Genomic DNA, 25,393 nt, shown 5'->3' with positions numbered 1-25,393 from the left:
TTAAGCTCTATTAAGTGGGCTTCAAGGGGTTAAGAGAGGGAGGGGGTTTCTACGAAGGAGAGTTGAAGAGAATTATTAAGCCATGAAGGGAGCGATAGAGAAGAGAGGGAAAGAGTTTCTTTGCTTTCTCATTCTAATAGCTTGGAGAATTTTTGGTTTGTAGAGTTCTTAGCTTACAGTTCTACAAATTGTAGAGTTACAAGTTTGTAGATTTCTTAGCTTGTAGAGTCTTTAGATTGTAGAGTTCTATGTTTGTAGACTACTAAGCTTAATGGACTTCTTGGCTTGTAGAGTTCTTAACATGCAGAATTCAAACTTTGTAGAATTCTTCGATTTTTTTGTTCTAAGTTTGTAGAGTTCTTCCTGGCTATCTGTAGAGTTCTTTGTTTGCAGAGTTCTTGCAGAGAGCTTGTAGAATTGTAGAGTTCTTGCAGAATTGTAGAGTTCTTGCAGAATTCTAAGTTTGTCGAGTTCTTTGCTTGTAGAGTTCTTGGCTTGTAGAGCTCTTAGTTTGTAGAATTCTTCTCTTTTTCTTCCAAAAACTATCAAAAAAATTAATTAAAAATCAAAGTTCAAGTCCCGAAGTCCTTAAGTCCCAGAGTCCTGCTGTCTCTGCATTTCCCAGAGCCGGAAATGACTCTCCTGACTTGGCATATGAGGAGGGTCCTCCGTAGTGTCCTCCTCCTCCTCCTTCCCTCCCCCTCCACAGCCCCACAACAAATACATAATAAGTGAGTTGGAGAGTTGTGGAGTGAGGAAGGGAGGGAGGGAGGTCCTTGCGCCAGGACCTGCCAGTCGGGGCAGAGACGTATTCCTGCCACTTAGCTCTGATAAAGAATCAGCTCAACTCGCCACTCTGACATTAGACATAATTTTTGCTTTTCTTTTCTTTATTTTTATTTTTATTTTATTCTTTTTCTTATTTTTTCTTATTTTTTTTTTGTTTTTTTTTTGTTTCTTTTACACATGTAAGTATCATGCATGTTTCTGTTTCTCTTTCTTGCTGTTTGTGTTTCAATTTCTGTTGCTCTTTCTTTTTGGGGGTTTCCTTTATCTTTTTTTTCTTCTCATTTCTCATTTCTCCTTTTCTTGTTTTGCTTCTCCTTCTTTTTTTTGGTGAAAGGTCGTTGACAATGGCACTGGAAAACTCGGAACTGGCAACTCGAAAGGGAAATTTATGGTCGGGCATTAAAAGAAAATTTAATCGATTCCCCGAGTCGAGGGCTTAGCACGTGTGTGTGTCAGTGTGTGTGTGTGTGAGTGTGTGTGTGTGAGATGCCATTTCCCATTTTCCCCACTTAACCAATTTCCATACGCCTCCTGTCTTTGTTAGAGCACTGAGGGAAAAAGGGCAGTTTTTTAATCAATTTCTTAACAAGTTATAATATTAAAATAATAAGATATATTCATAACTAAGATAATTATAGTATATTATATCTAATTTAATAAAAAATATCTATCTAGAAGCCTTAAAATGCTTTCAAATCTTGACTTTTTTTGTTATAATTCCCAACTAGGTATTTTTTTTTAGATAAAAGTCTTCTTAAAATGAAGAAACTCTAAAATCTTCTCTCCTTTTCTTATCCTTTTTTGTTCTAATTCCCAACTACACATTTTTTTGACACAATATTTATTAATTTAAGATAAAACAATAAAAATCTCTTAAATATTTACTCCATTTGCTATCCTTTTTGTTATAATTCCCAACTAGTTATTATTTTCACTTCAAAACTGTTTAATCTTTTCTATCCAATTACTACAATTATTAAAAATTCTAATAAATATTAGTCTAAATTTTACAGAAAAACAACAAAAAACACTCTAAAATCTTATAATTTTTTGATTATAATTCCCAACTAGTCATTCTTTGGATCTAAAAGTGAAAAATTTTACTTTTCAAGCGGTATTCCATCCAATTAGAAGTTAAAATGTGTATATTTCTTAAAAAATACCAAAAAAAATACTCTCCCCTAGCCATTTCTTCGAGTGTAACCCCTTCCCGGCCAACCAGTTCCTGTTACCATTCCCATTTGGTTTTTTGGGCAAACAGTGGAGCGTGCTTTCGACTGCATTCTCGGGGAGGTGGCTCCTTGCTCCTAATATCCCCTTCCCAGCCAGCCCCCCTCCCCCTGGAAACCTGACACACGCATCGTAAACCCCCAATACCCCGCACAGGTCCTGCCGTGCCCTGACACGTCCTGCGACTGCCTGCCGTATGGATATCCTTAATGAAAGCGCCAAAAGAAAAACAGAAACAGAGTCGAAAGTTCCAAAGAAGCGGCCTCCAAGGGGGTGGCCTCATATTTAGAGAGGTAGAGGGAGGGGGAGACAAGGACTCTCGTCCTGGTAGCGTTTACAATGCGTAAATTATTTTGCAGCTTTGTTGTCGTACTTGATATTTGAATGCCTGTTGCTGCCGCGCTATGTGGCATGTAATTAAAAATGTTGTCACGGTCGCCGGAATGAGAGAGAGAGAGAGAAGGGAATGAAAGCGATGGCAACTCTGGCAGTGACGTGGCCAAGTTTAATGCCAGGATTCGTGGTTAGCATAATTGTTCAAGTTTATTCTTGTCTTGAATATCATGTTCCCTCATTGTCATAATACAACGGATCATGGCCTAAAGAGAGTGTTTTTTGAGGGCCTATGCCTGTCCTTTTTCTTCTTAAAGCTCTCCCATGGTATGCTCTTTTCTTTGTTGGGAGAGAGGTAGCTGACTCTCTAAGCCAGAGTTGCCATAATCAGCTACGGAAACAAAGATCACTTAGAGAGAGAGTCTTTCTCTCAAGAGAGTAAAAGATAGTCTAAAAACTCTCCCAAAAAGAGTGTTTTTTTGTTGTTTTTGTTATAAAAATAATAAAAATATTACCTAAACAAAGAATTTGGCTTCATAAACCCTAAAATTGCATTAAAAACTTAATCCTTATCAATAAAACCCCCCCTTGGAACGTGATCTCACGATCACCTCTCTCCACTGGCTCTGTTTCTGTCTGTGTCTCTCTGCCATAAATCAGCGCCCTTGTCGTCAATTACGTGGCAGCTGTACTTTCCGGCATTCCATCAGCAAATTGCAAAAAAAAAACACAAAAATTTGCCATAAAAAGTGGCGGGAAGGAGGGGCTCTGCCAGCTAATGGCCATAACAGGGCCCATAATCTCCTTATTAGAAGCTATCTGAGCGAGTTTGTTAATTTGCATTTTTTATTCTCCTTTTTTTTTTTTTTTTTTTGAAGAAATGAGACTTTAAAGAATGTCATTGAATAACGGGAAATATGTCTAGAAGACCTTTTTCTCTTCTTCTCTCATCTCTCTTTAAGTGTTAAGTGGCCTGGACTAAGAGAACCTTTGTAATTCAATTAGTTGTCTGGAAGAATAAAAAATTCTAATAATAATTATAATTAATAATAACAAAAAAAAGAAGAAGAAGAAAACGAAAGAAAATGTGTCACAGTTGAGGAAGAGGGGGGACTGGCTGTCAATTAGGCCTCCCACCTCAGGCCTCAGAATTCAAGCCTTTTAAAATCGACAGGCCATGCCACGCCCACTTGCCACCCACTTTCCACCCGCCTGTGGTACTCCCTCGTCAAATGAACTCATTAAAGTTAATGAATAACGAGCCGTGGCCAGTCGCTTTTGATGGGCTTAAATGCGACTCAAATCTAATCAGGTTCCACTGTACAGTGGGGCTCTCCCACCTCCCAGTTCCCTGTTCCCCCGCCTCTGCCATGCCTTTCGGTCAACGGTAAATTAAGCTTATTAGATTATAATTGAAACAAGAACCCGTTGCCCCAAAAAGCCAACAAAAAAAAAACAGCAAAAAATAAGGCCAACAGAAATTGTTTAATTGACTTCCAAGTATTTCGCTTTAAGGCTTAGTAACTAATTTTTGATTTAAGTTTTAAGAGTTGTATTAAATATTTAGTTTAAAGGGCTGGAAGAGGGAGTTAGGATTTAATTTTACTCTTCAAGAGAGACTTAAAGCAAAAAAGTTAAAGAGACAATATCACACTTTTAAAGAGAAAGTGATTTAAAGTAAAAAAGAAAAAGAGAGAGAGAGAGAGGGAGAGGGAATAAAGGCTCTTGGCTCTGAGATCGGAGATCGCAGATAGAAGAGGTGGAAATTTTATGAAAAAGTCCTTAAAAGTTTCAACTACAAAAAATATAATCATTTGATTTTTAATTAAACTGATTTTGTATGAAAACTAAGCCCAGTCTCTTTATTTTATTTAAATTTTTAATAATAATTAACACTAATAATTCTTTAATTATTCCCTAATTAATATTCATTAAAAACAATCTTGAAAACGCCCTTTTTTAAAAAATATGCAAATTTTGTAATTAAATCTCTCTAGTTTCCCGGAAAATTCCGCTAAAAAGCCGAAAATGTTTTGGTTTGAACTTTGGAATTGGAAACGGGGCGGATACTTGATTCTTGTTGGCTTTTTTTCTTTCTTTCCTTATTTTTTTTATTGTCCGGAACCGGGACGAAGCCTTTTTGTCAACCATTCAGGACCTCCACTTCCTCTTCCCCAAAGCAGGTGACCACAAAAGAGGCTAGGGGTTAAGGGTTGGGGGTTAGGGGTTAAGGAAGCCAGAAAAGTTCACCGCACGCGCCGTCTGTCCTCTGAAGTTCATCAATAGTCGGGTCACGCATATGGCGGTTACTAGGAGCTCCTCCTCTCGGCAAGGGTTGCCCAATTATGCAGGGTTGCCATCAGCTATTAATTTTTCCAGCCTGTGACTTTTTAATTTTGCCGGGAAATTGCCGGGAAATGGCCGGGGGATGGTAGGTGCCGGGAGGGAGAGATTTTCAAAGAAATTGCACCTTTCCTGAATGCGTTCTTAATTCCATTTTTCTCTTTTTTTTATTTTTTGTTTTTTATTTTTCTGTTTTTTATGCAAATGCGAGAATGCTCTCAGCTGAGGCTTTTGTTGAGAAACAAAAAATGAATAAAAAAATGAAAATAAAAAGCCTATGGCCAGCCCCCCGACTCGTAAACAATGTCAGACGCTCTCTGCTCCCATTTCAGGAGAAAAATAGAGAATGCGGGTTCAAGGATTCCACAAGCTGTGAACAAAAAAAATATAAAAAAAAATGACAAAAAAATAGAGAAGAGAGAGAAGGGAAATCCAAGTCAAGGCGAAAGGCAAGGGAGAGGTCAAGAGTCGCCCCCCAGATCCTGTGCAACCTTTGACCCCCTTTTAGTTTTTGATTTTTTTTTTTTTCGTAAACCACAAAAATGCAGAAAGGGATTTTCTTTAAAGGGATTTCCTCTCAAAACACACAGGGCGGGAGAGGGAGGGCGGGAGAGGGAGGGGAGGATTAAGTGTTAATGGGTATCCCCTCCCCCTCCTGACCATCCACAAATCTCCATTTAAAATTTTTGCACTAATTTGCAATTAGTAAACTTTTCAGGGAGTCTCCTGTCCCCGGAGTCCTCACTTCTCAGTCCTTGGGGCAGTCCCCCGTTAACCGTTATTGAATTCCTCTTGCCAAAAAATCAAAAAAAAAAAGAGAAGAGAGAAGAGAGAAGAGAGAGGAAAGGGAAAAAAGAGAACAAGATTAATCATACGCACCGTTAAACATCCCGACAGACAATACAAGTCGCCAATTGCAAATGGCGGTTCCGCCTCCATTTTGGGGCAATTTTTGGGAAATATTTGGGAGTTTTAAATAAAAAATTAAAAAAATATATTTATATTTTATATTTATAATTTAAATAGTATAAGTGTCTATAGGGAATTTATTTCTTATTATATTTTTATTATTAAAAAATATATACAAAAGTTTGAGGTATTAGTTTAAAAATAAATTTAAAAAAAGTAAAATATATAAAAATATATAATATAATATATAAAATATTCCAGCCCAGACGCCACAGGCCATTGGTACCAAAATCAATGTGGCCCACTTGGGAGTTGATTTTTTGTTTTTTTTTTTTTTGATTTTTTTTCGGAGAATTTGTGCAAGAATTCCCAGTTACTATTACCGTTATGTACCGTTAGGTTTGGGAAATATTCCGGCGAGCAGTCAAGTTGCTTTGAAAATTTTTGTTGCTATTGACAATTGGCAAGGACGAGGGGGGGGGATAGGGGGGTGGTGTCTTGCAAATTGCAGCAAAGGGAGTAAGAGTAATAGAAAGAGAAAGAGATAGAGAGAGGGAGGAAGAGACAGCCAAGTCAATGACCGAAGGCGACTTGCATTGCCCCTGCTCCCAAGGGGGGGAGGGAGGGGGAGTGTGCCCATGGGTGGGCAGTCAACGCCTTCAGACACACTCTCTTACACACACACACAGGCACAGACACAGACTTGCAGGACTGACTTTGGCAGGACTCTCAGGCAAATGGTCTTTGACTGCAAACTCAAGTAGAAACTTGTCAATTCCTTCCGACCCGCAGAGCCACCACCCCCACCCCCACCCCCACCCCCTCCTCAGCCTTGCGCTTTTGTAGTTGTCTTGTTCGAGCTGCCAGTCAGCCAAAGTAGCAAAAATCAAATAAAAGCAACGACAGCGACAAGGACGATAACAGCCCGGAGCCATTCCCGATAAGACCGAAGTGTTAATACCCTAATCGGGGAGAGCAGTGCGTCCCAGCTGGCCAATGGAGATCAGACATGATGGGACTTGCCTCTGAAGAGAGAAGAGAGTTTTGGAGGGAAATTTTTAATTGTTTCAAAGGGAATTCTCACAAAAATAGTGGTTTTTTGGTTCTCTCTTTATATTTTCTTTAATTATTATATAGTTTAATTTAAATAAGTGTCATATTAATATTAAGAATATATTTTAAAATTTAAGTCTTAATTATAAATTAGTTTATTAATTGTTCCAAGGGAGCTTTTACAAAAATAGTGGTTTTTTTTTTTGCTCTCTCTTAATATTTTCTTATATTATTATATATTTTAAATCCATTCTTAATTATAAATTAAGTTTTTAAGCTTCTATGATATTGTTTTTTTAATTGTTTCAAGGGAATTTTTTGAAAAATAGTGTTATTTTGTTTTTGCTCTTAATGTTTTCTTAAATTATTATATATTTTATTATAATTAGGTGTCAAATTAATATTTTAAATATTTTTTTAAGTCAAGTCTTAGTTATAAATTAGTTTTTTTAAGCTTTTATGATATTTTTTAAAGAAACAATTTTTAGGAAAAAGGGTTATACCTGTTAATGTTAAAAACAGTAAATTTAAAAAATAATTAAGTAATAAAAATAGTTAATTTTTAAGCAATAATTGGAATAATTTTCCCATCCATCAGAGAATGCATCCATCGTCTTGGATGTCATCTCTGATGGATCTTTTTTCCCGTTACTTCCCAAAATAAGGGGATAAGAAGAGTTACAAAAAGGGGCAGAGAGGGGGTAGAGAGAGGAAGGAGCATGAAAAATCGATGGTGAAAAGCGCTTAAGAAGTTGCAAGTTTTGCCGGGAAAACTGCCGGAGCTGATTAGCCAACGGCTTGCGAAATCAATTTCCGTTTGGAGTCCCGAGTTTTGGTCCTGCGAAGGAGGTCCTGGCGGGGGGCTAGGACTAGGGCTAGGGCTAGGGAAGTGCCAGAAGGAGTAGCAATTACGTTGAGTGCCTCGTGGCTTGAATCATTGAATCATTGAATTATCCATTCAACCATTCAGTCATTCAACTATTCAGTCATTCAACCATCCAAGCATTCCTTCATTTAGTCCCAAAAGCGAGAAGAAAAAAAAAGAGAAAATATCCCCAGCCGACATGCAAGAAAGTATGCAATTATTTGCACGCTTCCTCCTCTCCGGGAGGTAGGGAGGGAGAGGGAGAGAGCCGCTCCTCGGAATAACTGTTGCTCGCTCTCCCTTTGGAGACAATGGAGACAATCGCCAATGGCCCGAGCACCGTTACACGCCAATATGATTGATTCAATTAAACTAATTACCCCCTCCCCGAGGGTGCAGGGGGGGGTAATGCGCTTCCGCAACTCGACTTCCGATTTCCCATTTCCCATTTCCGATCGAAAAGCATCGCAATGCGCAATAATTAAATAATTGCGCAATTATTTCGTTCGTTCGAATAAGGGGGGGTTCTAGTATCATTAGGAATGCCATGAATAGGGAATCAAAGCCATTGATCCATCCGGGGGAGGGGGTGGAGGGGAGTCCGTGTCCAGGACATGCACACGCTCCTTAAGGACCACCCTTAAGTTTAGGGGTGGTACTCAAGTCCTTCCAAGTGGCTTCCTTTTTTTTATTGAAACATAAAGTGGGAGAGTTATTTCTTTTTTTTTTTATTGTCCGGGGAAATATTTTCCTATAACTTTTTTTTATTTATATTTATTTTTTTATTCTTCAATCTATTTTTATTAGTTTTTATTTTATAATCAACAGAAGTACGAGAAAAAATACAATTTCTTTAGTCTCTTTCCCAAAAATTTATTATTTTTATATTTTTTATTTAAATTTTTTAAGCAAAAAACTTGCCAACTTTTGTTATTTTTGTTTTTATAAACTTTTGTTTTTTTTTTCCTCTTGTTTTTGTTGTGTGTGTTTTTGTTTACAAAGTAACGGCAACTGGCTTATCAATTTCCATGTACAACCCCCCTACCCCACCTACCCCCTTCTAAAGCCATTATCCTTCATGCCATATACCTTTTTGTGTGTTTATTTTCCGACTGGCAGCCATAATCAGTCAATGCCGCATCGCACCAGTTGGCCAAAAAAGAGCAAGAGGTAGGTTAAGAGAGGGGCTAAAAGGGAGGCCAAGTGGGGTCTGGGGAAATGAAACTGTAAAAAGCCTGATAAAAGTTTCCAACTGAAGAGAGTCTGGTTGTCCTCTCCCTCTCCCTCTGCCACTGCCTCTCCCTCTCCTGGCTGCTAATTTATGGACGCACCCGATTCGAAGACGCATTATTCGAAAATTTGTGGCGTTTTTATTTAATTTTTGGTAGGCACTGAAAGGAATTATGTAATCATTAATTAAATATAAAATTGTAAAATAAATTGAGGGTTTAAAAATAAATATTAAGACATTTTAAGAGAACATTTTAAAGGAATAATAGTTACAGAAAAAGGGGTAAACAGATTAAAAGATATTATAATATTAATTAATTTAGAAACTGTTTTAAAATATACTATTTTATATTTTTTTGTAGAATAGTTAGTTTAGTTAGTTAGTTAGTTTATTTTTTAGTACATAAGTAAGTAAATAAGTAAGAATATAAGTGTATAAACTAAGAATATAAGTTAAGTGTATAAGTAGGTAGTACAGACTATAGTATTAATTATATATTATAGTTATTAGTCTCCTGCATAAACCCCTAGACCAACCCCCTAAAGTTTCTCTCAGTGTAGCTGATGAAAATGTATGTACCGTTATTCCAATCCATCCGCCATTGAGAGCTGCCTTCCGCCCGCCACTCCCTCCCACTCGTTCCGTTCTACATGACAAATTTTTATGGCCAAATAATTTGACTTTCTCTCTCGTTGATTTTATGGCCCAAAAGGGGGGCGTACGTGGGCGTTGGGGCGTGGCTGGCTATCAAAATCATTTGTTTGCTAATTAAATACACTTGCTCAGCCGCCGAACGTTGCGTGTTGATGAGCGATTAACTCGCTAGAGGACTGCCAGAGCGCACAGGATGGGATGTGAATGGTAAGGTAGTCCTTTCTGGCAGCAGGTGTCCTGGTCCTGGTCCTGGTCCTGGCAAGGAGAAAGGATGAAGGATGAAGGAGAGAATTATTTAAAATTCACAAAAAGGCTAATAAAGACAGGCAGCCAGCGTAGGAAAGCCAACTAATCGGAAAAGTGAACTGGAAAAGCATTTAAATCCGATTTATGGCCTCAGTTTCTCGGCTATTTAATTATTTAAAAGATTTAAGAGAATTTGAATGAAATTTCATATGGAGTTGGTTAACGGTATTCAGGTAGAGAGGAGAGCACAAAGAGTAAAGAGAGTATCAGAGAACTCTACGATCTCTTTTATTTATCGTTTAAATCGATTATTTATCGTTTAAATTATTATTTATTTATTCCTTTTCTATTCAATTATTCTTTTAATCTTTAATATCTTTAATTATTTAAAATATTTAAGAGAATTTTTAAATTAAGTTTGGCTTCAAGTTTGTTAACGGTAATCAGGTAGAAAAGAGAGTACAAAGAGTCAAGAGAGTATATAGGAAATATGGAGTATAAGAGAACTCTACGATCTCTTTAATTGTCAATTATTATTATTCCCTATATATTTTTTATTTAATAGTTTTATATTATATTATATTTTTATGATAAGATATTAAAAGAATTTTTAAATAAAATTAGGCTTTAGGTTGTTAACGGTACTCAGGTTGAGAGGAGAGTGAAAAGAGTTAAGAGAGCAGAGTATTTAGCGGAGTATCTCTTATGGAGCATCTTAGTACTCTTCGATCTCCCCTCTCTTTGCACTTTAATTGGAAGTCAGCAGTTGTAACTCGAGCCGAGGCCAAGGCCACCGGATAAAATATACACATCTACTATTTGAATTTATTCCGCATGTATGTAAATAATACTCTGTCCGATACTGGCCGAAAGAGACGGATAGCTGCCAGAGAGAGAGAGACAGAGAGAGAGAGACAATGCACTTTAATTAAATCGAATCGCCAAAGCGGACATTTCTGGTCCAGGGATTTGCATTCTTGGCCTTTAGGAGCATCCTTGCCACCTTCTGAGCCATTCCGACCACAAACTTCAGCTGTCTGGCACTCCATAAGGATATTTTTGTACACATCCTTCAGACACACACTCTCTCACACACATACGGTCACACTTGAGCCTGGCATTTAATTTAGCGTCGCTTAATTAGGAAAGTTTTGTGAAAAGACGACGGCGCCGATTTGGTGTTGAACAAGCCATAAATAGGAATAGGAGGGGCAAGGGGAAAGTGGCAAGGGGCGAGGGTGTCCTTGGACCAGGACCTTGAGTCCTGCCAAAGCTGTTGCCTGTCGCTTCTGGTTGTCGCTTCTTAGACGCCTTCTTGTTATCCTTGTTGTTGTTGTCCTTGTTAGCGCTTCGCTGGGCATGCGAGGGAATCAGTATTAATTACTCTGGACTGTGGACTCTGTGACATTAACCAACACTGGCCCTGTCCGCCCTGTCCGCTCTGTCCGCAACGAAAACCAAAACAAATGATCCAGTAAACATGCCAGGACTATGTTTTTCTTGTGGAGTTATGGTTTATTTTTGTTTATAGACTTTTTCTTAAAGGTTTCTGGTAGTTTTTTTGAGAGAATATTACATGTCCGAGTGTCCGTGTGTCCGTCTATCAGAGGGTTGATCTGTTTCTTTACTTTTTTCTTGAAATTTGTGGCCCAAATCGCTTTCGTGAACTCCAATCGCCTTCTTGCTCTTTGGAGAGCCACCACAGACCGATGATTCTGAATCAATATCAAAAGTTAAGGCCAAAAGGGAAGCTCTAAGGTCTAAAGTCAAAGCTGAAACCAAAGCCACAGCCCGCAACCCACAATGCGCTGTCTATCAACATTTTAAGCTAATTAGCGCACAGGGGATATACCAGATGGCATGGGCGGGGAAGCGAAAGGGGGGACTGCTGGCATGTCGGATCAACAGAGGGCTCTGTGGCAAGAACATCAAATGTGGCAAGCCAGCAAGCAAGCAAGCAGTGGCGCAAAATAATTTTATAACTCGGCATGCGACTCGGGAGTGCGACTAATTGACAAATGGATAAAATTCTCAAATTCCCTAGTCATCCGAGAGGCACTGAGAGAAAATACTAAATAATACTAGATAATACTAGCTATTTTAGAAGCAAAAAGTAAAGAAATAGTGAGATTTTAGACACTTTTTTTTTGTCCTCTTGTCCGCTCTGTCCGCCATTGTCAGCCACTGTTTCAGACCCCTTTCTGGCAACAAGTGCCTCCCTAACTCATTATTTATTATCCTGGCGATTAAAACTGGGCCTAGAAATAAAACAAAAACAAAAAAAGAAAGAAAAAATAATCGGAGTGGAACTCATTGGTGCACTGCACCACTGCAGCCCAGCAATTTGCAGCGCCCCCTACCCTGGGGAGCGCCCTCTATAGTGTTCTGGGGGACTGTGTGTGGCTCATGAATCATTTAGGAGCATATAATGGACTCTGACACACTGCTAGACGCTGCTTTTCCACCGGAATGGAGGGGGCATGAGGCATGAGGCAGGAGGACAGAGGAAGGAGGACAGAGGAAGGAGCGTATCGGGAATTGGCGCCCAAAACTGGGCCGCACATGTGAACACAGATAAAGCTGTCGAGGGCAAGAAACTGGTAATGTCAGAGGGGCTATGGGGGCTATGGGGGATATGGGGACTAGAAGGACTACAAGGACTAAAAGGACTAGAAGGGGATGTCTGCCAAATGGCATGTTCAAACAAAATTAAGCTCACCAACAGTTATTGTTGTTGTTGTTGTGTTGCACGGGTCATCAAACCAAGACGGCAGAACTGCAACTGCATTGGGACGCCAATATAGGGTGTCCTGTCCTGTCCTCGCTGTCCTGGTTCGCAGGATATTATTTATTCAAGACTTTAAAAATTGCATTAATTGCTAGGAAAAATAATTTAAAAAGGGGTTCCCCCCCTAAAGTTAACTAAAAATAGAGTTTTGGGGGATTATTTATTAAGTTTATAATGAAAAATTGCGATTTTATAATTATAACATATAATAGAAGATTTTTAACATTATTCTTATAAAATACTATTAAATACTACCAAAAATAAATGTTTATTTGTTTATATAGTATATTTTACAGTATTTTACAGTACTTCTTCCCCAAAGAATCTTAAAAAGAATGATCAGAGAAAGATATTTGAGGTATTTTCTTGTTTAAAAACTTTAAAAAGTATATTTTACAGTATTTTAAAGTATATTTTTCAAGAGAATCTTAAAATAATTCATCAGAATAATCAGAATAATTCATCTTCATTGGAAAATTTCAACAATAACTCTTTTTTTAAATACTAATAAATACTAAATCAGGCATATAATTGTTTAAAAATACTATAAAGTATATTGTACAGTATTTTACAATATATTTTGTTGCAAAGAAACTTAAAATATTAAATTAAATATAATATGAGAAGGCCCAGTTTGAAAATGGAACCAAAATGGACCAAAATACCAACTTAAACATCTAAATCATTTAAAATATTAAAAAATATCTAGAAAAGGACCTATGTCCTTGATAGTTTCGAACTCTGTAGTCCCTGAACATGTCTAATCATGTCTTAAACCCCTACAGCCCAGAATTAATACCAAAAATCTCCAAAAGAACATTCTTAAACCGAAACACCTTCAAAAGTAATTGCATTTTGGCTTCAAGGAGCCAGAAACCTATTTAGAATCTTATTAGAAGGACTTTTGAAGGGTTCTCTGGTTTTAATGGCCGCCATTTTGTTTTATTCGATGGCAGAGGGAAGGTGGTTAGAGGGGAAGGGGGATTCTTCCAGGAAATTAAACGCTACCTGTTCTGAAAGAGAGAGAGAGAGCCTTAAGGCTTCCGCCATAAGCGGTTTCAATTATCATTCTGGATTCCATTTCTTATCCTTTTGTGTCTTTAGAGGGGAGATCTCAAGGACACCCTGTCTCAGTCTCTGTGTGTCCTTTTTTTTTTGGCGGGAAATGTTTTTATTTCCTCGTATTTTGCTGTGGCAGTTGTGGCAGTGGCAAGTGAAGAAAAATTAGCAACAATAAATTGAACGGAAGTTGCTCCTCAAATTGAAAGAAAGAACGGGAGAGGAAGAGCCCACAGCCCAGGGCGGAGAGCAGGAAGTGAGGCATAAGGGCGGCAAGGAGCAGGAGGCGTGGCATGTTTGTCTGTGGCTGCCACTGCCTCGGCTGCCACTGTCTCTGCCTCTGCCTCTGCGGCCATACGGTCAACATACGTGCCACACACACTTTAGTCTCTGCATGTCCTTCGTCCTTCGTCCTTCTTTGTTTTCCTTTCGCTCAGCCAGCTCAGCCAGCTGTCTAGATTGAAATTCCAGACCTGCGCCTCCACACCTTCCCAAATGGAATTCAAAGCAAATATCAAGTATACGCCATGTTTACCAAATTCTAGTCGGAATCCGTATGTCCTGTTAGTGTGTCCTGTTAGTGTCTCTTTCCTACCGACACTCGCTGCATACAGATTTTCAATTTCCATATCGTCCTGCGTCCTCCTTCTCCCCCAATTTCCGCTGCAAATGGCCCAACAAAAGGAAGGATAACAAAAAGGATAACAACCGCATCCAGCATATCCAGCAACAAACAAACAAAAAACATCAACTAGAAGGCAAAACAATGGATCGGCTGGCAAATAAATGAATTAACTGGAAACTGCCATTCCGGAACTGGAAACTGCCTGGCGACAAAGGTGTCTGCCCGCAAGGACACCAAGGAGCCCAAGGATAACGGGCCATCAGGCCATCACGCTCTCGAATATTACAGATTCTGGGAATTCTGGAAATAAATGTGGTCCAGGGTGGTGGAGGGACTCGTTTTGAAGAGAATTCTTGAACAAAAAGTTAATTAATATTCACTTTTCTCCTTAAACTTTTATTTACATTCTAATAAAAGAGATTGGAACTCTTAGAAGTCTATGATTTAAAGGATAATCTGTGATTTTAGGACTATGATGTTAAGAGTAGATATAAAAGAATAAGTCTAGAACTTCATAAACCTTTTAAAAATAGGGGGTTAATTTAAATTAAATAGTTTAAAAGGATATAGAGCCTCTTAGAGGCTCTTTAATGTCTAAAAAATATTAGACATCTCATATATCTGAATCCTTGAAGAATTCTATTCCTCGGAAGCACATTTTTGGATGGAATAATGATGAAGAAACCTCTTAAAAGTAGGAGTTGGAACATAAGAGTTCAAAAACATTAAAAATCTTAATAAAAAATACACAAAAAATAATTAGTTAACTGAAATAGAGATTAAAATAAAGTTAGTTGGTTTCTAAAGAGCTCTTTTGATTAAAATCTATGAAAATCGCTAAAAATAGATACTTATTAGCGATCTATAAAGTCTAAAATAGTATAGATTATATTTCATATAGATTTCAGATCTATTCTATTTCATTTCATATAGATTTCATATTTTAGTTACTAGAATAGTAAAGGGTATTATCAGAACCTGTTTTAGATGGAATTTTGATATAAAAAACCTTTTAAAAGTAGGAGTTGGAACATAACAGGTCAGAAACATTATAAACCTTTCAAAAAAACACCAGAAAATCAGTCTCTATAGGAGATCTGTATAGTCTAAAGTCTTTTTGAGTGGAATATTCTTGAATTCCTTATAAATAATGAAAGGAGATAAGCTTTTTCATAAAATTTATACTAAAATAAGTCAAAAAACATCAGAAACCTCTAAAAACATGGCTGAAAATCAGAGTTGAACTGTTTCAGAGTGATTATAATTTAGTTAGTTTAACTTTCTAATCACCCCCTCCCTTAAAGAGACTAAATAGTTCGCTATAAGAAGTATAGATCCTTGATCCTGAGATCTATATAGTCTAAAATATTTTAGAACAAGTACAGGGTATTGGAGGAACCTCTTGAAGGTAGAACTTTCAACAGATGAAGTTTTATTATTTTGGTATTATTTAGTATTTAGTTTTAGTATTATTTCGGAGTCATTGTAAAGTAGATAGTAGAAAACTAGTATATCTTGAATATTTCATATAATATCTACCCAAAAAATACCAGAAATATAGCCATGACATTTTCCTTCGTCGCCTGTCAGAACAAAAAGTTTCAAGCTCCCAAATCCCAAAAATAAAAACCTCATTTTTAATCCCAACGTCGAGCAGTCAGGATCCAAAAAAAAACTAAAATTTGAAAAAAGTTTAAATACCAAAAAGTATTCAAAATTCCAAGTGAAGATTTAAATAAAAAACAATTTAAAAAAATTAAGAAATTAAAAAAAAAGAGAGTGCATCTCTATTCTTTTCAACTTTAGTAGATTTTCATTTTCTGATCTGAAAAAATACTAAAAAATACTGACAAAAATGTCACTCTCGGCCGGTCCTCTGGACTCCAAGAAGAGGTGGCTGGGGGCGGAGGTGGTGGTGGAGGTCCTGATGCTGGCCAGCGGGAGGCCGATGTCCGCCTCCCAGATCGCCCGGGTGATGCACTACGGCCTGGGATTCGACCGGGAGCCGACGGAGCGGTTCGTGGAGGACATGCTGGAGGACGCGGTGCGGTGGGACTTTGTCAGCAAGGACGAGGGGAGCCGCTACAGACTGAGGGACGACCGGCGGCAGCACTTCATCCTCTACGAGAATCCCCGGATGCTGATCCGGGTGCCCAGCTACGTGAGGAACCTGAATCCGGGCATGTGTCCCTCCGTGAAGGAGGCCCTTGAGAAGACACCACCGCCACCCCCCACCACCACCTCCTGCGACTTGAGTCTGGAGAAGACAGTCTTCCCGCCGGAAGATCCCCAAGAGCCGCCCACCACCTCCCAGGACTCCCAGGACTCCCAGGTGGTGAACTGCGCTGTCCAGGAGCCCTCCCGAGACCGCCGGCAGAAGGCCCAGGGGTCTCACTCGGTGAAGAAGATCAGTATGCGGAGGCCACGCCCCCTGGCTGGGAGTCGGAAGCCCGCGAAGAGCAAGGCCAAGAGGGCGGCGAGGAAGCAGCTATCCCCGCCCCGGCCCTCGAAGGAGAGGAAGGTGGGGGCGCCGAGGTCCCGGAAGTCGGTGGCCAAGAGGACGCAGTGCAGCCGGAGCCCCAAGCGGCAGGAGAGCGGGGGAATAAAGAGGTCCTCCAGCACGGCGCTGGCGAAGAAGTCGAAGAGCATCCGGAGGAGGAGCAAGATCCCGGAGTCCAGTGAGAAGCTGCCACCCGCTCCGAAGAGATCTGCGAGGAAGCCCTCTGCCCCGAAGACGGCGGCGATCCCGGAGAAGACCACCACCACCAGTACTACCTCCTCCGAGCCCCCCAATGGCTTCGCCTCGATGGTGGAGTGGCTGGCCTTCATCTGGCGGAAGGCCATGGGCTTCGACCCTTCCCCTCCGGCTGCGGCTGCGTCTGCGGCTGCGGCTGCGGCGAGGGATGCCTCGGCCGAGCTGGACCTGGGCCCCGAGCGGATGCTGAGTCTGGAGGAGTTCTGCCGGGAGTTCCGGTCGCACTCGATCATCCAGAGCCCGCCGGGCGACCCCTACCCGCGCCTGGACAAGCTCACCCCCGGGAGCGGAGCCACCAGCTACGCCAGTCTCCTCTCCCATCCCCTCCCGGCTGGGGTGGACATCCAGGAGGCAGTCATGGAGGCGGGCGAGGGGGCTGGGAGGCGAGAGGTGCCAGGGGACACGACGAAGGACATGGAGGAGGAGGAGGCCTCCAGTGTGGACGGCACTTCGGAGGATGACATCCAGTCCTCCTCTGTGGAGCTTCTTGACAGTAGTATTAGTGCCCACCAGGATCAGGACACGGAGATGCTCGATTTGACGGGTTCTGTGATGGAGGACGCTTCGGATGTGGACACTAGGCGGGGCAGGACCTGCAGGAAGATGAAGATGAAGCCCAGGGTTCCCACTAAGCGCAGAGCTCCGAAAGTGGCTCCAGATTCTTCCAGAGAGGGCTCCAGTCTAGATGCCAATCCCCGCCAGACTTGCAGGCGAATGAGGAGGAAGCCAAGGATTCAGGCTCCAACTAGAAGGCGCAAGGCTCCGAAGGTAGTTCCCCAGGAGTCCAGCACTCCCGAAGAGGCCGAGGACTACAAGGATTCCTCAACCTCCACCGGGGATGGCTCCTCCAGTCTGGATGCCACTTCGGAGGTGGCCACCAAGAGCCGGAGAACCTGCAAGCAGATGAAGAGGAAGCCCCCAAAGGTCCTCCCCAAGCGTCGCAAGGCCCCGAAGGCAACTCCTCCAGATCCCAGATCCTCGGCCGGGGAGGTGGCTTCAGGTGCTTCCTGTGAGGAGGTGGAACCCAGGCGTCCTAGGACGGCCAAGCAGCTGAAGAACAGACCTCCCAAAGTTGCAACTAAGCGTCGGAGGAATCCCAAGTTCCCTCCCAGGAGCAATCCCCACAAGAAACATAGGAAGGAGCTCCCCGATTCCACAACCTCCAACTCTCCAGAGATAAGGACCAAACCCCGCAGGACCTGCAAGCAGATGAAGAAGAAGCCCAAGTTCCGGGCTCCCCTCAAGCGTCGCAAGAGCCCGAAGGTGGTCCTCCGGAATCCCAGGTCGCCAGCCGGCGGGCGGATAGTTCTGAAGCTGCCAAGTGGTGCTCCCTGGAGAGAGTCGGAGAGCGAAGTCCTCCACCTGACATCCTCCGCCATGGACTGGTGCTCCAGTCTGGACGTCACCTCGGAGGTGGAAGCCACCAGACGTCGCAGATCCTGCAGGGAGATGAAGAAGAAGCCTCCGAAGATTTCCTTTAAACGACGTAGAACCCCGAAGGTAGATCCCCAGAAGTCGCCAGTCGCCGGGGAGATAAGTGGAGATGTGCCCCGAAGGACTGCTGGAGGGAAGGAGTTCCAGGACTCCACAACCACCACTCTGGGAGAGTCCTCCAGTCCGGAGGTCACTTCCCAGCGGCGTAGGACCTGCCGGCAGATGAAGAAGAAGCCTCCAAAGGCCATGGCTTTCAACAAACCTCGCAAGATCCCGAAGAGAGCCGGGGAGCTGGGAGATGAAACTGAAAAGGACAATGCCAAGGACAATGGGAGGAAGTGCGTCAGCTCCGACGTAATCTTCCTGCGAAGGCAGCCGGAATGGTCCTTGGTCCTGTAGGTAGGAGGACCAACTGCCCATCTCTCGGCTCTCCGAAGACTACTCGGATGTCCTTGTCGGAACCACAAGCTCCTCCCTGGCTCTGCTCCAAGACTGTTCTCCCCTGAATCCACTTTCTCCCGTAATCTCCACTCCATTTAGAGTCCTTCCTGGACCCTCCTCTTCCACCTCTTCCGCAAGCAGGATCATATGGATCTGGATGCTCTAGATCCTTTCAAAAATAAAGCCAACCCACCATCTGCCAGATTCCTGACAAAAATATTTATTTTTTTTAATCCTTAGAGATCCTCGGGTTTTCCAGCTCTAAGGTGGCCATATCTTGGTCACTTTCCACCCGATTCTTGAGCGAAATCCCTTAGATTATTTGGACAACAATTTTCTTTCATTCTGCGCTAAAATCTGGAAACAAAATATTTTTCGGATTTTTTGTAAATTTTTCAGGGGGATCCCCTTCGGAAATGTAGGGAATCCCCTTCTGGCCCCAATGGAAGCTATATCTTTGCCATTTTCCATCCGATCCTTGCCGGGAATACCTCAAAAGCTTTGTGCGACGATTCTTCATTAATCTGCATTAAAATCGGGAAACGAAATATTTTTTCGATTTTTCCTCAAATTTCCTAGGGGGTCCCCTTCAAAATTTAGAAAAGTGCTTGGGAGCCCCGTTCGACTCCGATAGAAGGCTATATCTTTGCCAATTCCTGCCCGATTCTTAAAAGGGATACCTTAAAAGATTTGTAGAAGAATTCTCCACCGATCTGCATCAAAACCTGGCAGCGAAATATTTTTGAGATTTTTTTTAAATTTTCTGGAAGCCCCCTTCGAAAATGTAGGGAATACCCATATGGCTCCATTGGAAAGCTATATCTCAGTCAATTCTCACCCGATTCTCAAGCGGAGTACATTTTTGGACTCGGGGATCCATTCCCCATCATTCTGCATCTAAACCTTGAAACAAAATATTTTTAAAATTTTTTCAAAACATTTCCAGGGGGTCCCCTCCAAAAACAGCGGGAATGGCACTTTGAGCGCCCCGAAGGCCATATCTCTGCCAATTTTAACCCGATTCTCAAGAGGAATACCTTAAAACATTCCTGGAACCATTATCTATTATTCCTCATAAGAATCTAGAAACAAATTTATTTTTCAATTTTTTGTAAAATTTTCCAGGCCCCCCCCTTGAAAATACAGGGAATGGCAGTGTGACCCACAGAGGTGGCTATATCTTCCACAATTTTGATCCGATTCCCAAGCGGAGTACCTTTAACGATTTCTTAGACTATTCCCCATCATTCTGCATCAAAATCTGGGAGGGAAATATTTTTTCAATTTTTTCCATCTTTTCTCTAATGGAACCCCTTGAAAGTGGGGTTCTCCCCCTGTGGCCCACAACGATGTCTATATCTGGGCCTATATTGGCCCGAATCTTGAGCGGAATGTCTTAAATAATTCTTAGGACCATTATCTATCATTCTGCACCAAAATCTGGCAACAACAATTTTTTCAATATTTTTGGCAAATTTGCGGAAAGAAATTAAGAGTTCTTATCTCAAACAGTTTTAAAATTAACAAAAGAATTAATAATTAAAAAATACAAATTAATTAAAATAAGAACGCCCTCCTCCTCGATTCTCATAAGGGCTACTTAACAAAACATTTTTTTTTAATAAAAAAATCAAAATTATTATTTTCTTTTTTTGAAGGCCTCTAGAAAAGACTATATCCTTGACTGTATCCTTCCGATTCTTGAGAGAAATTATCTATTAGTATTATCTATATAGTATTATCTATTAATCTGCATCAATATACTCATAATTTTTTAGAATTTTTGGCCTATTTCCTCTCAAAAATACTGGGAATGGCAATTGGAAGGTTAGTCCTAAAAAAAATGCTATTTCTGTGCCAGTTTTTAGCCAATTCTTAAGGGAATACCTTAAAATTTAAGGCTTAGAAGATTCTTAGATGGAATTCCCAGAAATCTGCATTAAAATTAAGGAAAAATATATTTTTTAGAATTTTTGTTAAATTTTAGGGCAGGTCGGGAGGTATTAAGTAATTATCCTTAAGATTTTCAAATTTAGAAACATTTCTTGAAATAGAAGCCATTTTTAAATTAAAACTTGAACTTTTATTGCTAAAATAAAATAATAAATAAATACAAAAAATAAAAAAAAAAATAAAAAAATAATGAAATAAAAACAACGCCCTCCTCCTCGATTCTCAAAGCGAGTACTTAAGGAGCTCGAAAATCGGGAATTAAATTAAAAATAAAAAATTATTTTTTTACATAATTTATTTTTTTTTAAGTGTAAGTAGTGATAAGTAGGTAAGCTCTCTTCCTCTTCTCTTCCTGAAGGATTAACTTAGTCCTTAAAAAAAAATATATATTTTTTTAATTTATTTTTTTTTTAATCAAATATTTATTTTTTTATTTCCAGGCCTTGAAGATGTCGCCCGCCGAACACTTCTCCTTGTTTGGCGGCGGCGGATCCTTCCAGCTGGCGGCCAGCACGGGAGTTGGAGGAGCGGCCCTGGCCGGCGGAGGCAGTGCCGGAGGAGGAGGTGGCGCCGGCGGAGGAGGTGGCGCAGGAGGAGGAGGAGGAGGAGCTGGTGGCTCCAGCGGTTCGCGGGACAACCTGAAGGACATCCACGACAAGTACACGATGGCGATCGCCCACTTCCTCGACTGGCAGGAGAACGACACCCTGGACATGGAGCAGCTGAAGGGGCCGATCCTCAAGTCGACCATCAAGTCGGTCTACTGGCTCTTCCTCATCCAGTACGCCACCCTGGCGCTCCTCGGCGTCGTCCTCAACGTGGCCATTGTGGTCTACATCATGTACCACCGGCTCTACAAGGATGTGACGCACGCCTTCATCATCAACCTGGCGCTGTGCCACTTCGTGCAGTGCGCCCTCGTCCTGCCGGTGTCCTTGATGGTGATGCTCCTCCAGAACTGGATATTCGGCCAGTTCCTGTGCTTCTTCCTTCCCATGCTGCAGGTGAGTGGAGTCCTGGCGATAGTCCTTGGGCTCTAAATGGTGCTAGGATCTATTCTAAGTCTATATCCTTTCTTTATCCTTGCTGTATATCCCTCCCATCCTGTCGCGCTCAATTGAGCAGCCGAGCCGATGTCCTTTGGCAGGCATCGTGATTGACACATACCCCTGGAGGGGGAAGGGGGGGATGGCGGCGGCAGGACGATATCCTTAAGAGTCAGATATCACAAATAGATTCGATTCTGAGCATTTTTCTCCTATTTTTTTCGCTTTTTTTCTGATTTTCTTGTTGTGGGGAAAACAAATGGGACCAGGATAATAGGAGGGGCGGGGGGCAGGCCCGAAATCCTGGCCAAGCCGCCTGACAATTCGATTAGGCCCCCTTCGTCCTTCGTCCTTAAATCAGACAAATGATTACATTTACAAACCTGGCTGGAGATTCTATTATGGAACGGGAACAGGACCTGCCACTGGTCCTGGTCCTGGGAACTGGAACGGGAGCGGAACAGGGACCAGGACCAGGGATGTCCTTGCTGGCAAGGATATGATTCGTTTCGATTCGATTCCTTTCACAAAAGGGCGACAAATAGCTCCTCTTCACACAAACGCAGGTCCTTGCCACGCCTGCCACTTCTGCCACTTGTGCCACTCCTCCCCCGCCTCCTTATCTAATGGCATGATTGATGGGTGCTTTTTGGAAAGGGGCGTGGCCGGGCGGAGCAGTGCGGAGCGACAGCAGCTTCTTCTGCCACAAATCTGTCAAGTTTCGTTAAATTCTCGCCTTAAAGGCCTCCTTCCCTCCGTATATGTACAGCTGTGTTCATAGAAATAGCAGTGCGACAGGAGCAGCACTATAAAGCTCTTTTTTGCCATATTCCCTTTTGATAGTTGATGACTTGAACTTTCTTTTAGTAGAATGGAATATAGACATAAGAAAAGAAAAAAAATCCCGCCAGATTATCTCCATTTTTATGTTTTATCGATAATTTTGGCCATGTGCACAACTTTTTGGCTGTTCACTGAAATAGCAGTTTTTGATTTTGTTTCCAGAAAAGTTACAAAATATTTTGTAATTTTGTAAAAAGTGAGTTTAATTAAGTTCATTATTGTAATTTTTATGGCAATACATTACAAATTTGAAAAAATTTTAATTTTAGTGGGTAGGGGACCTCACTGCTCTAAGGAAGAAAGGGAAAAGATTGTTAGGCTACGAAAGGAGGGTAAAACTTACAAGGAAATTCAAAACATTTTAAAATGTTCAGCCAAGATGGTTTCGAATGCCATAAATCATGATTCCAAGCCAGAAAAACGCGGTGCGAAACGCAAAACAACAATCATAGAGGACCGCCGTATAGTGCGCTTCAGCAAAGCGAATCCTTTCGCATCCTCTAGGGACATAAAAGCGGACCTGAGCTTGGAGATCAGTGATGTGACTATTCGCCGACGACTCTTAGACCAAAATTTGAGTGCACGAAGTCCTAGAAAGGTTCCATTGCTTGGTAAAAGACATATAAAAGCAAGGTTGGAGTTTGCCAAAAGCCACTTGAACTGGCCAGTATCGAAATGGCGTAATATCCTGTGGACAGACGAGTCAAAACTTGTGCTTTTTGGAGGAAAAGGCTCTAGAGAGTATGTTCGTCGAGCCCCAAACACTGAATACCACCCAAACCATACGCTTAAAACCGTGAAGCACGGGGGCCTAAAAATCTTGGTTTGGGCATGTTTTTCTTATAGTGGCGTAGGTCCCATACACATGATAGAGGGAATCATGGATCAACGAGTATACGTAGATATACTAAAAAAAGTTATGCTGCCGTTTGCTGAGGAAGAGATTCCATTAAAATGGACATTCCAACAGGATAATGATCCAAAGCACACCAGCAAATTGGCCAAGGAGTGGTTCAATAAAGAAAAGATTGACGTAATGCCTTGGCCAGCACAATCTCCAGACTTAAATCCCATAGAAAATTTATGGGGGGACATCAAGCGGTATGTGTCCAAGAAATCTCCGACTTCTAAACCGCAGCTTTGGAAAGTTGTGCAGGAGGCATGGGGCCAGATTCCCCTTAAACGGTGCCAGGATCTGGTGGACTCAATGCCACGTCGGTGTGAGGCTGTAATAGCTAATAAGGGGTTTACAACCAAATATTAGGAACTAATAAATATTTTCTTTAATATAATTAAGTTATTTATAAGCTATTGAGAATTTTGTTTTATTTTTAATTTAACACTGCTATTTCAATGATCATCATAATGTATACTTATTTTTTTGTTATTAGCCATATTTTTTTAAATATTTAAGTATGTAGCTTGGAAAAAATTTTGATTTACTTAAAAATAAATACATTAAGCTGTTATAGATAAATTTTGTGTCAAATTTGTGTTTATAATAGTATTTTCCATTCTTGAACGTGCAGGTTGTAGGCACTGCTATTTCAATGAACACAGCTGTATGTAGTTCCACGGAAATTCGAAAATCGGGAAATACAATTTCCCAAAAAAGAAAAACTTGCCTGAAAAATAAAGAGAAAATATGAAAAATAGTATGTGAAGCGAGGAAACCAAAAGGTAGTTCTGGGAAATGATTTTTTGGAGAAACTTAAAGTTGAAACTTCATACCAGTTTGTCATTAGCTTTGGGGCTTAAATTATATTTATGTAAATAATAATATTATTCAATTATTTATTAATTATTTAAATAATAGCACATTTAATTGCCAAGCAGATTCATTTAATACAATAATAAAAAAATAATAATATGTCCGAGTAGTCTAAGTAGTCTGATTTAATAGCCTGATTTTCCATAAAATATTTCCTTTTTATAATAGATACTATGGAATATTTTTACTTATTTTCATATTAAATATATTTTTAAAAATATATACATATTTAAAGCCAAAAACTAAAACAATCAAATAAGTCACGAATACAAGTGAGTTCTTCGAAGTCAAGTTAAGTCACTTTAAATTAGATGTTTTTTTATTAAATAAAATTTAAAAATTTCATATCATATTTCACAATAATTTAAAAATTAATTAATAAAAAACTACAATCTTTAACCGTATGTCTTAAAAATATCTTACCTTTTTTTTTAATGTCAATTAAAAAACAGAGAAAAATATTAAATGTTAAAACATGATTTAAGATAACAATATTATTTTATAAAAATGTAATTTAATAACTAAAATAAACACTTAACAATTGCTTACAATTATTTTCAACAATTATAATTTATTTCATCACAAGTATTAACTTTAAGATTAAATCGTAAACTCCATTTAAATTTCAAAATAGGTTTAAATACATATTCATTTTTTAATAATAATTTTCGTCTATATATAAGTAGTAAGTTTAGGTTATTTTGGGTACTGTTAGTCAGTAGTAGTTAGTTACTGTTAACTCACTACAAGTTTCGGCGCAGTGTAGATCAGGTAGGTGACGAAGCACACAGATTTAAGTGCGGGAGGCTACTGTATTGGACTCTTCTACTATTTCCCAAGAATTACTGGTCTCAGAAAAAAAAAAAAAACAATAATCTAGTATAAAAATGAAACTGAAATGCCTAAATATTTCTAGATATTATTTTATTTATTATATATTTAATTAAGAAATTAAATCTCAAGTGCCAAGTCGGCTACCTTGATTTTCAAATCCCCCTCCCTTCGCCCGCCAGTGCTCGGCAGCG

At 40.3% G+C, this 25,393-nt stretch overlaps 1 protein-coding gene across 1 annotated transcript in view; it reads left to right on the top strand.

Annotated features, from left to right (window-relative positions):
- LOC6505166 overlaps window positions 1-25,393 on the top strand; it is a 52,718-nt gene that overhangs the window by 4,872 nt on the left and 22,453 nt on the right. The window contains exon 2 of the mRNA XM_032452073.2: window positions 21,149-21,712. Within this exon, the coding sequence (XP_032307964.1) occupies window positions 21,158-21,712 (555 nt within the window). The 5' untranslated portion in view covers window positions 21,149-21,157. The remainder of the gene's footprint in view (window positions 1-21,148; window positions 21,713-25,393) is intronic.

This window comes from Drosophila ananassae, chromosome XR, assembly GCF_017639315.1.
Source record: "Drosophila ananassae strain 14024-0371.13 chromosome XR, ASM1763931v2, whole genome shotgun sequence".
NCBI classification, from domain to species: Eukaryota; Metazoa; Arthropoda; class Insecta; order Diptera; family Drosophilidae; genus Drosophila; species Drosophila ananassae.
Note: the sequence above shows the minus strand (reverse complement) of the source record. Positions and strands in the feature narration are given on the sequence as shown.